Source organism: Natrix helvetica (genome assembly GCF_964273705.1).
Source record: "Natrix helvetica genome assembly, chromosome: 1".
Lineage (NCBI taxonomy): Eukaryota > Metazoa > Chordata > Lepidosauria > Squamata > Natricidae > Natrix > Natrix helvetica.
This window is the reverse complement of record NC_138548.1, coordinates 203,139,806-203,155,302: the sequence shown is the minus strand read 5'-3', so window position 1 is coordinate 203,155,302 and position 15,497 is coordinate 203,139,806. Positions and strand designations below refer to the sequence as shown.

Genomic DNA, 15,497 nt, shown 5'->3' with positions numbered 1-15,497 from the left:
CCCTCTCACACCTTCTTTGGGTGCTTTCCTTCTGTCTGTCAAGAGTGAAATTAATTACTCTTGGCTGGTCTCAGGACTTTATTACTGAGCGCATCTTATGTATCCTATATAGAATATATTCCTAGTTTTGCTTAAAAAAAACTTCTGAATCTCCTAGATCTTGTTGCAACCCTGCTAACGTTTGGCTTTGGCAGTAAAACATTCAGAAGTGACTTTCAATTCCCTCAATATGCTTTAGTGAAGCTGTGTGTGTGATTTGATGGCCTAAAATATACAGAAAAATGGACTATGCAATTAATTAAGGCTGAACTAGACACGTAACAATTCTATCATTTTATAAAAATGAGAAACAGCCTTTGAAGGTTATAACTGGGAATTAAGAAATAGAGAATTGACCTATGTTCTGACTGAATAATTATGTGCCATCAAATTGGTGTTGACTCTAAGCAACTGTGTGTAGTAAGTTTTTCTCCATATCCTTGCCCTGACCTTTTTATTGCCCATTCATCTACTCTTGCTGAAACTAGACAGTGAAAGACTGCCATTAAACTCCAGGGCAAGGACCTTATCTCTTTTTATTAAGGAGACAAAGGACAGACACGAGAAGCAATTCTCACATGCTTTATCACTTCTTGGCATGAACTTCTGGGAATCCTAATAAAGGCATGGCATCTTCTTTCAGCCCACAGCTAATCTCATGACATGTATATTCTAGGGACAGAGAGGTCCATCATGCCCACCATGCTTGATAGGAATTACAGAGTTTGTGTTTTGAGAGACTAAGCTGTTGAGAAGGCTGGAACAAATGCACCATGATGGATGACACTCTGATTTTGTCATGTTGGTCTTTTGCTGCCATAGTTTCTTCCTCTCTACTATAACTTTGGTGTCATTATAAAGTCTTCTTGGAAACCTGTGGGTGGGGAGGCTGTGGGCAGAGAGCTGGCCTACAAGGAGTATTCTTTCTATGATGTCAGTTCTTCTTGGTTCTGACCCTCAATCTGTTCACGAAAGAAAATTAGAGACCTCTAGCTGGATGCTGCTTGAATTGAGAGTTATAGAAGCTCTTTGTTCTGATGCAACTAAAGAGGTTGGTGTGGACAAGAACCCTTTTCTCTGATACTTAGAAGGTTTGCTTCTTCTAAATCAAGAGCTGTGGGCACACCTGGGTTGTCAGCCAAGCCACTCGTGCAGTGCAACATTTTCTTCACAATGTGCGTATTGGATAAGCCTTCAAACATGTACCCTATTAAAATGGATTCAGTGCAATTAGTTGAAATTCAAATTAACACCATTTATGGCCACGGTTCTTGAGGTTGCTAGTGAACATGCAGAAGATTGCTTGGCTTTGGGAAAACATGAGACGTCAATGACGGGACAACTGTTTGGCATGTAGATCAATACATGCTCAGTCCCAAGCAGCTCTGTCTGATTCACTCTGAAAACCATGATGTGCATCTACTTCCAATCCCAAACCTTGGCCATTATCCCCAAAGTTTCTACTGAAATATAGTATTCAATATGTCAAACAGAAAAAGGATTACATACTTGGTGATTAATTGTATCAATTGTTACACTTAATGTAATTTTGATTCATCGTTTAATCCTATTAGTTGGCTAGACCAGTGCCTACGGTTTCTCAGCAACATTTTGGAAGTGGTTTGCCATTGCACTTTTCCCAAGGCTGAGCGGAGTGACCAGCTCAAAGCCACTCAGCTGGCCTCATGCCTAAGGCAGAACAAGAACTTATCATCTCCTGGCTTTATCCCCATTCCTTAACCACTAAACAGGTCTCAATATAATTTTAATGATGCCTAAAATGAAGCTTGGTGTGTGATTGCATAGCAAATAATATACAGAAATATATTTAAATATAAAAATATTTAACCATGATGGCTCAGCAGTAAAAGATGCTGAACTTGTCAGCTGGAAAGTTGACAGCCCGGGTTGGAGACCCATGCACCATGTTACAGAATGAGCTTCCATTACTTGCTCAGTTCTTGCCAGACTAGCAGTCTGAAAATATGCAAACGAGTAGGTAAATAGGTACCACTTCAGTGGGAAGACCACAATGTTCCATGCACCTGGGCATATAGTTATGCTGGCCACATAACCATGAAAGTGTCTTTGGACAATGCTGGCTCCCTCAGCTAAGAAACGGAGATGAGCACCACCCCCTAGAGTTGGACATGACTAGGGGAAATCTTTATCTTGTCTTTAAAATGAAGCTTGCTATGTGATTGAGTAGAGTATAATGTACAGAAAAATGGACAGTGTGCAAATAAGGCTGAACTAGACATGGAGCATTGTGAACATTATGAAGTTAATTCATAATACTTTCCTTTTCCCATTTTTAAACTAGTTCAATCCATTTCAATATTTTAATTAAATCCCCTCCCCATAGCTAAAAAGTCAGGTAACGGGTGATGGAAAGCAGTGTTCTCTGCCTGAGACTTTGGAAGGACTACATAGAAAATGTCATCTTTTAGTCTGAATATTGCTTTGATTAAGCAAGACATCGTATTCCCCTACTGGCAATTTTGATTGTGCAAAACTGGGGTCTTGGAAAGTTGCAAAATAGATTGGGGGGGGGGGTCTGATTGCCCATTCTTCCGGCTTAGAAGCTCAAGAGTGTTTACTCCTTTTTAGTTAAAAATAATAAAACACTTAGCTATTAAGAACTGGGTAAAAAAGAATGGAAAATGACAAGAAATTAGAATTCTGTTCTGAACTTTCTTTTCATCAATACTATTTGTCACATGAAACACTGCATTCTTCTTCTTCTTCTTCTTCTTCTTCTTCTTCTTCTTCTTCTTCTTCTTCTTCTTCTTCTTCTTCTCCTCCTCCTCCTCCTCCTCCTCCTCCTCCTTCTCCTCCTCCTTCTTCTTCTCCTTCTCTTCCTCCTCCTCCTCTTCCTCCTCCTCTAGAATAACCACACTAACAGTGATAGTGACAATCATTAAACTCCTCCCCCGTCTAGCCACAGTAGTCCTAATAACTAAAAAGTTGTTAAAGCAATTTCCAAAAGTGATTATAAAAGGAATTATGCAAATCTAGTGTCCTTCAGAAAGCCATTGACCATAGTTTGAGCGAAAAGATGGATTTACTTTGTCTTCTATGCTCTAAACCTGCTAGAGATTGCTGTTGTGTGATCTCAAGTCATGTCCTTCTCTGGCGAAGAATTATGAAGAGATGTTCTACTCACCGGCTCATCGTTCTTCAGTGGTCATTAGCTCTGCTTTTTGTGGAGCCATCTTCAGTTCGCCATCTTTTCCACAAAAATCCAGGTCTTGCTGCTTCAACAGAACTTCCTTTTAGATACACTTGGCAATTGGCTTCCTTAGCCTCTAGAGGTGTTAGAGTCCATTTCCTATAATCTTCAGATATACAGTTTTCAACCATGGAGTCCACTAGGCTAGGAAGGGTATTCTAAACTGTTGAGAAGGCTTCTTTCTTCCCTTTTTATTTGAGCTGCTTTTATGATTGATGACATATTTTGCTGAGCCTCTTCTTGACTGCCTGCTTGACCTCAGTGTTACGAAGACTGTATATGGCAGGGTTGAGGGTAGGTATGGCTACTGTGTAGAAGACAGAAGTCATCTTGTCTGTTTGTGGAGCATAGGTATCATCAGGCCGTAGGTACATGAAAAGAAGGGTACCATAAAGCATCCCGACCACTGTAAGGTGAGATCCACAGGTGGACATAGCTCGAAATGATCCTGTTCTTCCTACAGTCCAGAGGATAATTCCATAAGAAGCTGTAATGGTCAACAGGGTGATGCTCTGGATAGTTCCGCATACTACTAAAAGTAAGATCTGGTTAATTTGTGTGTCTGCACAAGCCAAAGCCAGAACTAGTGGGATATCACAGAAGAAATGGTCCAAAGTATTTGCACGGCAGAAGGGCAGGCGGAAGGCCATGCTGGAATGGATCGCTCCTGAGGTCATCCCTGCTGCATAAGAAGCAATTACCAGGAGATGACAGAGATGCTGTGGCATGGCAGTTGCATAGTGCAATGGGCGGCAGATAGCCACGTACCGATCGTAGGCCATGACTGCCAAGAGACAACATTCGGCATCTGAGACAGCTGCAAAGATGAACATCTGAAGGGCACAGGCTGGGATGGGAATGGAATCATAACCTTTCAAGAGCCCCAAGAGCATTTTGGGGGCTACAGTGCAGCAGGAGCACAGGTCCATCAGGGCCAGGTGGCTTAGAAAGTAGTACATGGGTGTGTGTAAGGTACGGTCAGCTCGGATAAGAATGGCTAGACCCAGATTCCCTGCCACACTAAGGAGGTAGAGGGGCAAGAAGAAGCTGAGAAGAAGGAGCTGAATGTTTCGTTCAGAAGTGAATCCCAGGAGAATAAACTCGGTCACTTTGGTGGAATTGTGGTGAAGAGCCATTGTACCTGTTGGAATGAAAAATCATATCATACCCTTCCTCTCCTTATTCCACAAGAAATTTGACTCAGTTCTCCTTTTGTCATGTTATTGTTTCAACCTACTTTCCCTCATCTAGTGAGGATCCACCAATGTTTCAGAGCTATTCTAAAGCATTGGACTGGATACTGCTTCTTTTCTGCGTAAAGAACACAACAGGAATGGAACAAATTTTCAATTAACCCACTGCCACTTCATTTTAAGGCAGAGGGTTTGTATATATAACCTCCAGCTTTCCAGACTTGAACTAAACGCAGAAATCAATGATCAATATGAAAAGAAGTGATAGCAGAAATTTGAATGAAAGAATATTATAACTGTCCAAGCTAGGGAAAGTGTTTGCTTTTTTTTAAAAAGGACTCCATCAAACAATGTTCTTTTGTCAACCAAGATAAGAGCCGTGGTGGTACAGTTGTTAGAATGCAATATTGTAGGCTGACTCTGTTCACTGCCAGGAGTTCGATCCTGACTGGTTTAAAGTTGACTGAGCCTTCCATCCTTCTGAGGAGCCAGATTTAGGGGGGGGGGCAATATGTTGACTCTATAGACTGCTTAGAGAGGGCTGTCAAGCATTATGAAATGTATATGTCTAAGTGCTAAGATGCATTCACTGCACCACCAACCTTCTGCTGCAGGTTCACAGATTTTCTGTTGTGCTGGCTTATATGTATAAAGCACTGCATTTGTTGATGCTTATAGATAGAAGGATATTAGCATAGTGCCCACTCCCCAACTATCCCTAAAACTAATGCAATTGAGAATTCCAGAATTCATTCAGTCATGGTTATCACAGAAAAATGTATATTCAGATTTAAGGTTTCAGTATACACTGAATGCCAAACCTAATCAAATAAAAATTACCTTTTTTATTACCAAGGCTGTATTTCACAGATATCAACTTCTGATTCTGCTCCTGGGCAATTTCCATTATTTTGAAGAAAAATGTTGGGTGTCACTGACAACTGTAAGCAAGCGCTTTTTCATGGAATTGTTAAATACTAGCTGTTAGGGCCAGGAGGACATGATTAAACCCTAAAACTGAAGATTACTGTGTGATTGTATTCTCCTTATCCAGCTCCTGATGTAGATGATCAATTCAGTTGACATCCATTGTCGTGCCTACGAAATAATCAGGACCCCCACTCTTTACTTATATTGATTCCACTGGGAAAATTCCAGAGGATTGGGGTGTAGCCCTTATTGTGCTGATTTGCAAAAAGAGCATCCGAGACCTGCCCACTAACTATTGGCCTATCAGCTTCTTAAGTGTAATAAGAAAGCTCTATGCTAGACATACAGTATTCATATAACAAATTAGTTGGATAGGTTAGATTGATTTAGAGTATATACTGGCAGATGAGCAAGTGGGCTTCAGTCTAGATACTTTATTAATGGACATACCCTTATGTTGACTCTGTAAACTGCTTAGAGAGGGCTATAAAAGCACTGTGAAGCAGTATATATGTTTAAGTGCTAAGTGCTATTGCTATTCTTCAACAACTGGTCAAAACATTTATGCTCAAACCAAGTTCACCATTATATACTGCATTTATTGATTTCAAATCTGCCTTTAATTTAGGACCCAGAGAAAGGCTCTGGTCTATACTTCTACATACAACCATTGACAGACACTATTATTGCTTATACACAATATTTATAAGGTAACTCTAGAATCAAAGTTCGATGCAGCACACAAGGCCACTACCAAGTAGTAAGCCTATAGAGGAGTAAGGCAAGAATGCATTCTAGTCCCTCTGTTGTTTAATCTCTGTGTAAATCCATTAATGGCCCAATTAAACCAGTTAGAGGACCATTCCCCCCAAATTAACTAGTAGCATATTGTATGCTGATGAGTACTTTTATCCCAACCACCAATAGGACTTAGATGAGCCTTGAATGCTCTGGCTAGTTATTGCTCTGAAGAGCTCTGAAATCAGTTATAGTAAAACTAAGATTGTGAGCTTTGAGTTCCCTCCTTATAGAAGACAGTTCAGGACCATCTCAGAAAAACTCCAATATCTTGGTCTCTCCAGGAAAGTGCAATTAATGATGGGGTATGAGTGCACTTAAATAACGTACTAAAGATCTGGAAATCCAACATTGAGCTGCTCTTCCAAAGAATGCTTTTTTGAGCAGTCATACTCTGCCTTTTAAAGCAGCGAGATATTTATATTGAATAACTGTCGACAAAATTTGAAGGGCATTAATCTTAGCGCACTGCAATGCATTTCCCATAGCTGTTTTAGAGGGCCGATAAAATACCACAGGAGTAGAAACTGTGTCCCTGTGGACAGGGGGTCATTGAAACTAGAGCTCATGTCCTGCTCTACTAAATCTTCTATAAGGGCTCAGAGACTCAATTTTTAACACCTTATATAATGCAACATCTGCGAAATACTGATCTCTCCTACATACTACTACTGTTATCAGATCGGTATGAAGTAGTTTGTTCGTTTGTTTGTTTGTTTTATTGGATTTATATGCCGCCCTTCTCCCAAAGGACTCAGGGCGATGTACAGCATTAAAAAACACATATTACAAAAGTTAAAAGGAAATTGGAAACAATCCAAAAAACAAACCCAATTAATATAACACTAACATTTTAAAAATTAGATAAAATTAACAGGCCAGGCCGGCTTGCTAGTTTATCTGAATGTGGCCAAATTCTATTATGCTCTAGGCAAAATTAGGCAGACTCTAACTGCCCACTGATAATCCACCGCCAATCGTAATATATTGCCTGGCATTTATTTTCATTTTTTATTATTATTGCTTTTAATGCTTCTATTTGTAATGCTGGTCAATCAATAAAAAATGATTGATTGTGTAGTTGCACTTTCCTGATCTAGCTCCTAATGAAGATGATCAATTCAGCTGACATACACTGTCTCTTTCTAATAACAAACCCTAAGGACCCTCTGCCACAAAGAAGAGGGGCTCAAACTATTCTCCAAAGCTCCTGAAGGCAGGACAAGAAGCAGTGGATGGAAACTAATCAAGGAGAGAACCAACCTAGAAATAAGGAGACATTTCCTGACAGAGCAATTAATCACTGGAATGACTTGCCTCCAGAAGTTGTGGTGCTCCAACACTGGAGACTTTTAAGAAGAGATTGGTCAAGCATTTGTCTAAAATGGTATAAGGTTCCTCCTTGGGCAGGAGGTTGGACTCCTCCAAGGTCCCTTCAAACACCGTTATTCTGTTAAATGGATCTCAATATTATTCACCCAAGGTTTCACAAGGCTTGAACATCTCCAACAAGGATGTCTTTTAGCTATTAATAGTCATGCAACAGAATAGGGGGAAAGTCGCACACACTTTCATCTGATGGGCTCCACTTCCTCAAACAAACCACATTCTATAGGTCACTTCATTTCTTCTAAAATTCTGAACCAAAACAATCCCTCCTTCAATTCTCCCCATAGTTTAGGAACGTTCTTATTTTTAGCTCTTTTCTGCTAAGCTGCTGAATTCTTCAGTCCCCTTTCTGTGGTGCCATCAGAACAGGACATAGGTTAGAGGTCTATGAGTCCCTTAATCAGAATAGATAAAGGGTTCTTTCTACTCACCCCACCCCAATGTAGCAAGAACCGACTTACCGTGATTTTGTATACACTGAAGTAAAATACAACATCATGTAAACAGAAAGTCCCCCTGAAACTATTACTCCTATTGACTAATTGCGGCATGGATCGTGATCCCATCATACCTGAGCAGAGAGTATGAATCTCCTTTATCAGTTCTTGTGAGATTGCTTTAGATGTCTTTGCTTCCTGATTTCTTATACTGCATTATGAAGTTCTCTACCTTTCCTTCTTCCACCATTATCTCCCCTCGGGCTGAGAAGATGATGTAATTTTCACTACTTGGTGAAGAAAATCCTCATGGGACAACTATAGTTTGTTTTTTTAAATGGTTAGGTTTTTGTACTTCCAAGAGACTTGTTAGTGCGTTCTCTCTCTCTCTCTCTCTCTCTCTCTCTCTCTCTCTCTCTCTCTCTCTCTCTCTCTCTCTCTCTCTCTCCCTGCCTCCCTCCCTCCCTGCCTCCCTCCCTCCCTCCCTGCCTCCCTCCCTCTCTCACTCAGGAGATAGTGGTGGCTAGCAAACAAAAAAGGGGTTTTAAAATATTTAGCTTTTAGACCTACAAATGCGAAATCTTTTAAGCTTTTAAATACATATTAATGAGTTTGCCATTTCTGGTTAAATTAATAGAAACAATGATGGATGTTGGTGACATTCTCCGTTTTGTATTGCTCCACACGACTCCACCTCAGGATGGGCAATTGATGCATATAATTATTTGGAGACTTTAGCTCTTCCCAGAATGTAAGAGTACCCACAATTCCTGGTTGCCCCGTTGCCATAAATGGTTAGGCAACTGTTTCTGGAGAGCAGAAACGGGTGGTGTCACTTTCTGTTATTCTCCCCACACATTGCCATCCTCAGGACAAATTTTTCATGCTCCATTTCTAATGTATAATTTTCATGTTTCATCACTTTGAATATTCTTATATTTTAGCACATTTGAGATTGTATGCTTCTCTTTGTGACAAGCTAACTTCAGCAATTCTTTGGCTGCTTTGTAAAGAAAGAAAACCCTTCTGAATCACTGCTTATTTTGCATTCTCTAATTATAGCTTGTATTAACTTTTTACTAGCAGTAATGAAAAACAGCGGCTACTATGTGTTGCTGGTTTGAAACCTGGTATTTATTTTTAATTATATTTTTTATTTTCCTCTGCTAGTTTCTTCCTGGACTTTTGTTTGTTTGTTTAATAGGTGCATATTATTATACTGCTTAGTTCTCTTGAGAAAACACAATAATTGCTTTATGCAAATGACCATGTATATGTACCTTTTAAAATGGAGGCAACTTTAGCAAACATCATTAAAATATTATATGATTGGAATGGCCTAAAATTCCTCTTGGGGATGACATAAAGAACTTCCTTAGTTCATTTTCAGCCTACTGAGGATCTTTTTTTTGTATAAAAGTTTTTTTTTAATTTTTAGACCAACAAAGACAAACAAAACATGAAACATAAAACCATCATCAATTACATATACATATAACATGTCGTTTGGTTACAAGCATTTGTGCATCACTGCTTTCAATTATATATAAAATCACAGATTGTCCATCAAGTATACATAGGTACGTTATTATCATTATAAATCATATGTTCAGCTTACAATTGTTATTCCTTCATTTTGAACAAATATTCTAGAGATTAGATTCATGTATATACCAACATTCAATTGCGTCATTATTAGTCTATTTAGTAATAGTATGTCTTTCTAGTATCACATTTTATTGTTCTTGCAATATGAAAAAATTCTCCAACATTTTGTACTTGTGCATCACCACTTTCAGTTGTATATAAAGTCACACATTATCCATCAAATATACGTAGATACGTTATTATCATTGTACATCATATGTTTAACTACAATTGTTATTCCTTCATTTTAAACAAAATATTCTAAATATTCGATTTATATATATACCAATATTCCATTGCATCATTTAAATCTATTTAATAATAATATGTCTTTATGGTATCACCTATCTCATTCTATTATTACAAAGACTTCTCCAAAAATTTTCATTTCATATTTTTTTATCTAACCACTGATAGAACAAATCCCATACCTTATAAAATTGTTCATCTTCTTGTTCTCTAATTTCAAATGTCAATTTACTCATTTCAGCACATTCTATTATTTTTCAAATAACTTCCTCCTGCGTTGGTATTTTCTCGTTTTTCCAATTTTTTGCAAATACGATTCTAGCTGCCGTTAGAACATTTACAATCAAATATTTCAGATCTTTATTATATGTTTCTGGTATGATTCCCAATAAAAAAATTGCTGGTTTAAAGTCTATGTGTTTTTGTATTATTTTCTCCAACCTCGTGTGGATTTTAGTCCAGTATCTTTTAGCTTCTATGCAAGTCCACCACATATGGTAATATGAACCCCGTGTCTGATGACATTTCCAACACTTTTCCGACTTGTTCTTGAACATTCTTGCTATTCTCGTTGGGGGGAGGTGCCATCTGTAAAACATCTTATACAAATTTTCCTTGTATGCTGTTGACATTGTCATTTTATAATTTTGAGACCACAATTTCTGCCATTTCTCTAGTTCAATCCCATATCCAACATTTCCCCCCAAGCTATCACAGTTTCTTTAACTTGTCCTTCCTTTAACTTAACCTCTAGTAAATGTCTATATAATTTTTAAATTACTTTTTCATCAGTACCTGTCAAAATTTTATCTAATTCAGTCATTTTATCATGGAAACCTTCCATTTTACGATCTTTATCATATCTAGATTGTATTTGCACATATGAAAACCAATTCATTCCTATTCCTTCCTGATTCAACTCTTGCATAGATTTAAGTTCACCCTCTGCATTCAATATTTCACCATATCTAACTGTTTGTTCCTTTTTGTATATTATTGGATATGAAAAGCTTCAATAGTTGATAGCCAGACTGGAATTTTTAACTAATATTGCCTTTTGATCTTCTCCCAATTCAGTAACAAAGCCTCCTGTAAATAATGTCTTCTAAAATAACCCAATGTTTTAGTTCCCTCATACCATAAAAAAGCATACCATCCCAACAGTAAGTCATGTCCTTCTGGAACAGTCAATAATCTGGAATTCCTTAATGTTATCAACTCCTTAACCCACATCAGACTTGTTGCCTGGTAATATAATTTCCAGGTAAGCCCAATCCTCCTCTTATTGTAGCATCTTGTAACAATTTTAATTTTATTCTTGCTTTCCCCCCTGCCAAATAAACCTAAGCACTATTTTATTTAATTCATCAAAAAAAGTCTTTCCCTAATCTAATTGGAATTGTCTGGAACAAATATAAGATTTTGGGTAGGATGTTCATTTTGATTGTAGATATTCTCCCTATCATTGATAGTTGTAGGTTTTCCCATTTCATCAAGTCAGTCGCAATCTGCTGCTTAAGTTTATAATAATTATTCTCCTTGAGTGTGCTGCATCTTGCAGTTAAGTATATCCCCAAATATTTGACCTTATTTGTGACTTGAATCTCCAAAGTTTCCACCAATTCTTCCTTTTGTTTTGATGATATATTATTTGTAAAAATCTTCGTTTTATCTTTATTTATTTTCAAACCTGCTACTTTTCCATATTCCTCTATTCTTTCTATCAATTTGGGTGCTGTTTCTAATGGGTCCTCAGGAGAAAAACCAGGTCATCTGCAAATGCTTATAGTTTATATTCTTCTTTTTTGATTTTCATTCCTTTCATTCCTTTTTCTTCTCTGATCTTTCTATTTAAAACTTCTAATGTTAAAACAAAAAGTAGAGGGGATAGTGGGCAACTTTGTCTCATACCTTTCTTTATTTCAATAGAATCTGTCAATTCTCCATTTATCATTATCTTTGCTGTTTGTTTGTAGTATATGGTCTGTATGGCTTGGGTAAATTTCTTACCAAAATTCATTTGTTCCAGTTGTAAAAACATAAATCGCCAATTCACATTATCAAATGCTTTCTGTGCATCTAAAAACATCAAAGCCATTTGTTATTCGGGGCGCGCCTCATAATACTCCAAAGTGTCCAGAATTATTCTCATATTATCTTTAATTTGTCTCTTTGGTAGACACCCATTTTGATCAGGGTGAATAAAACAATTTAAGTATTTTTTGAGTCTTTCTGCTAATATTGAAGCAAATAACTTATAGTCTGAGTTTAACAAGGAGATGGGCCTATAGTTCTTAATTTGTGATAGATCAGCCTCCTCTTTTGGCAAAAGCATAATATATGCTTCTGACCATGATTTGGGCATCCTGCTCACTGACATCACCTCGTTCATAACTTCTAATAGTGGAAGAGACAACGATTCCTGAAGTGTCTTGTAAAATTCTGCCGGCAACCCGTCCGGGCCTGGAGCCTTTCCATTGTTTTGTTTTTCAAGTGCTTCTGTTAATTCCATCATGGTTATTTTGCCTTCTAGTATTGTCTCAATTTCTTCAGGTATATGGGGGAGGTGACCCTTCTTACCACAATTATAACAACATTTTACAGTATATACATAACTAGGTAAATCACTGCTCTCTGGCGTCCTCTCTCTTAACTGTTTTTTATCTTCTCTTCTTCTAGACTCTTCCAGCAGTCTTGAGGTAGGGGAGCTCAATGTAATGTCCTGTTGAGCTAGAACTTCAAAAGACGCTACAAAATCATCGTAGCTTTCATCAAGTGAAGAGAGAATAATATAAACTTGATGCTGCTCTGAAAAAATTAACTCTTTTTCATGTAGCTCTTGAAACATCTGTTTCATGTAGTTCAGATGTGCTAACATGTTACCACCCTTGATGAGTCGTGTTCTAAAGAGTTTTCTTGTAATATTAATATGGGCACCCACAGAGTCTTGAACATATAATTTCTTTAAATTGTCCCAACATTTAGCAGCAGAATTTTCACCTCGGATATGACTCCGTTGTTGGTCAGCCAGTGTGAGACCGATAATGCATAACGCCCGTTCATTCCTCCTCTGGAACTCTGCAATCTTCTTTGCATCATCATCATCATTTGCATCCCAGGCAGTGATATCCGGTGGGGTCTGTACTTCGTCCCATAGTCCTTCACTACACAAAAGCAAACTACATTTTGCGGACCAGGATACGTAGTTTGTGCCATCCAGCTGGGTGACCAACGATAAATTCGGAGTTTGGCCTTGTGCCATCGTCCCAGGTATATCTGACTAACCAGATATTTGCAAAACTATAACGTGTGTAACAACTCCACTCTCTTAACGCTGCAGCTGGCACTCTGGATACAATGGGTACACTGGGTATTCTGGGCCCATAACCAGTGTTAGGGGTATCTCCGGTGGGAGACAGAAAATAGCGCAGCGGAATGTACAACTAGAGAGAAAGAATGTTGCTAGTAGAAAAAACACATGAATAGAGTTTCAGACACTGCTAGTAAAAAACAAGTAGCTTTACTACTACTAATTGCTTCACAAGCAGTGATAGTAGATATATGTCCAAACACAATTCAAAGAACAAACAATTGCTTACAGTCGCAGTTTCACGTTCCAGTCATCAAGCGAGCAAGTAGTTATCAAGCATAGGACAAGCAGAGAGAGAGAGAGTGAGTTCTTCTGACTCCCTTTTATTGTAGAATTAATTACAGCTGATAAGTACATTCACCTGTTTAAAGCAACAATGACCATTTGTTATTGTATATAGATATATGTTGCCTACCCAACATTAGGAGTATACTCCCAACAGGTATTGTTTAACTCCTCCCTCTTCTATATTCTCTTGTTCATACAGCTTACCGTAGTAGTCTTGTATAATTTTCTTCTTCTCAGCACTTCCATAACAAATTTGCCCTTGATCATCTCTTAATTGTAATATTTTCTTTGATTCGCTCTCTTTTTTCAATTTATACACCAACAATCTACCTGGTTTGTTTGCATTTTCGAAGTAATTCTGTTTAGCACCTCTAATTTTTTGTGCTAGTTCCTCCTTTTCCAGCAAGTCCATTTTGTGCTTATTTATGTCCATTTTTATTTTAATGTCCTTTTTTTTGTGGGTATTTCTGTAACTCTTTTTGAAGAGCTTTGTAGTCATTCTCTAAACCTTTAAAGATTTGTTTTTTCTTATTTCTCTTTCTTGTGTAGTCTATTATCAAGCCTCTGGTGTAGGCCTTCATTGTATCCCAAAGGTTCTGTATCAATGTGTCTTCTTTTCTGTTTTCTTTGAAAAAGAAGGCCAGTTCTTTTTCCATTTTCTGTACAAAATCCTTCTCTTTTAATATAGTGTTATTTAAAGCCCATCTAGATCTTTTCCTTTGTCCTTTCTATTTAATTGTAATTGGATTGTGATCTGCTCAGGTACTTGTTTCAATCTCAATTTCCTGTACATTACAAGTCAATTCCATTGTGGCCCATATCATGTCGATTCTGGAACATGATAAATGTCTACTTGAATAGAAGGTATATTGTTTTTTTGTGGGATTTCTTTCTCTCCAGACATCTTTTAGATTTATTTCATCTATCATTTTAAAAGAGGATTTGGGGAGTGGTTTTTTATTTAGCTTTGTTGTTTTTTGTGTTTTATAGTCCATATTCTAATCTACAATTCCATTAAAATCTCTCATCATACAAATATCAGCATAGTCCAAATCAATTATTTTCCTGTGTAGTTTTCTATAGAATTCATCTTGTTTATTGTTAAGAGCATAAATTGCAATTAAAAGTGTTTTCTTAGTGTTGTCCATAATTTCCACCATCAGCATTCTTCCATCTTCATCTGTATAAATTGATTTCGCTGGAATTGTATATTTAATGTAAAAAATCACTCCTCTTTTCTTACAGCTTGCCAACGCTGTAAATCTTTTCCCAAGTTTTGGCTGCACCAATAAGTATTCATATTGTTTTTGAATATGAACTTCTTGTAGACAGATTATGTTCAATTTTACTTTTTCTAATTTGTGAAATATTCTTCTTCTTTTAATTGCTGAGTTAAGTCCATTTATTTTGATTGTAATCATTTTTTTCCCATGTTTATGTTTTATAAGTAGGATTTATAGCTTTAGTTGAACTCGGTTCTCGTGGTTCTCTAATATGAACACCACCTACAGCACCTTCTTCTGTTTCAATCCTGCCTACAGCACCTTCTACTTTCTCAGTCTCGGCTGTGGATGCCTCTTGGAGTTCTACCAATACTTCTTCTTTTCCAGCCTTCTCAGCCTTCCCTCTCAGATGTTCTATGAAGAATGCTTCTGCTTTTTCGGTTGTATCTATTCTGTATCTTTGTCCTTGCCATGCAATATTAAACCTTCTGGTATAAGCCATCTATAATTGATGCCTTTTTAAAGTAAAATCTTAGTCAGGAATTGATATTCTCTTCTCGTCTCTCTCACTCTCAGAACTACAATCTCCTTGCCTTTACATTCCAGTTTTCTATCTCTTGTTTTCTGTAGTATTTTGACTTAATTATTTTCTTAGTGAATCTTACATGAACTTCCCTTGGGAGGGCATTTCTCGCTGCATAT

At 37.5% G+C, this 15,497-nt stretch overlaps 1 protein-coding gene across 1 annotated transcript; it reads right to left on the bottom strand.

The window, feature by feature from the left end:
* Positions 1-3,477: 3,477 nt before the first annotated feature.
* Positions 3,478-4,407, bottom strand: LOC309395556 (olfactory receptor 5C1-like; the record flags this gene model as incomplete). The annotated part of the gene is made up of 1 exon (XM_081959923.1): positions 3,478-4,407. One exon carries the CDS (start codon positions 4,405-4,407, stop codon positions 3,478-3,480), a length of 930 nt encoding a protein of 309 aa, XP_081816049.1.
* Between the last annotated feature and the right edge of the window lie 11,090 nt (positions 4,408-15,497).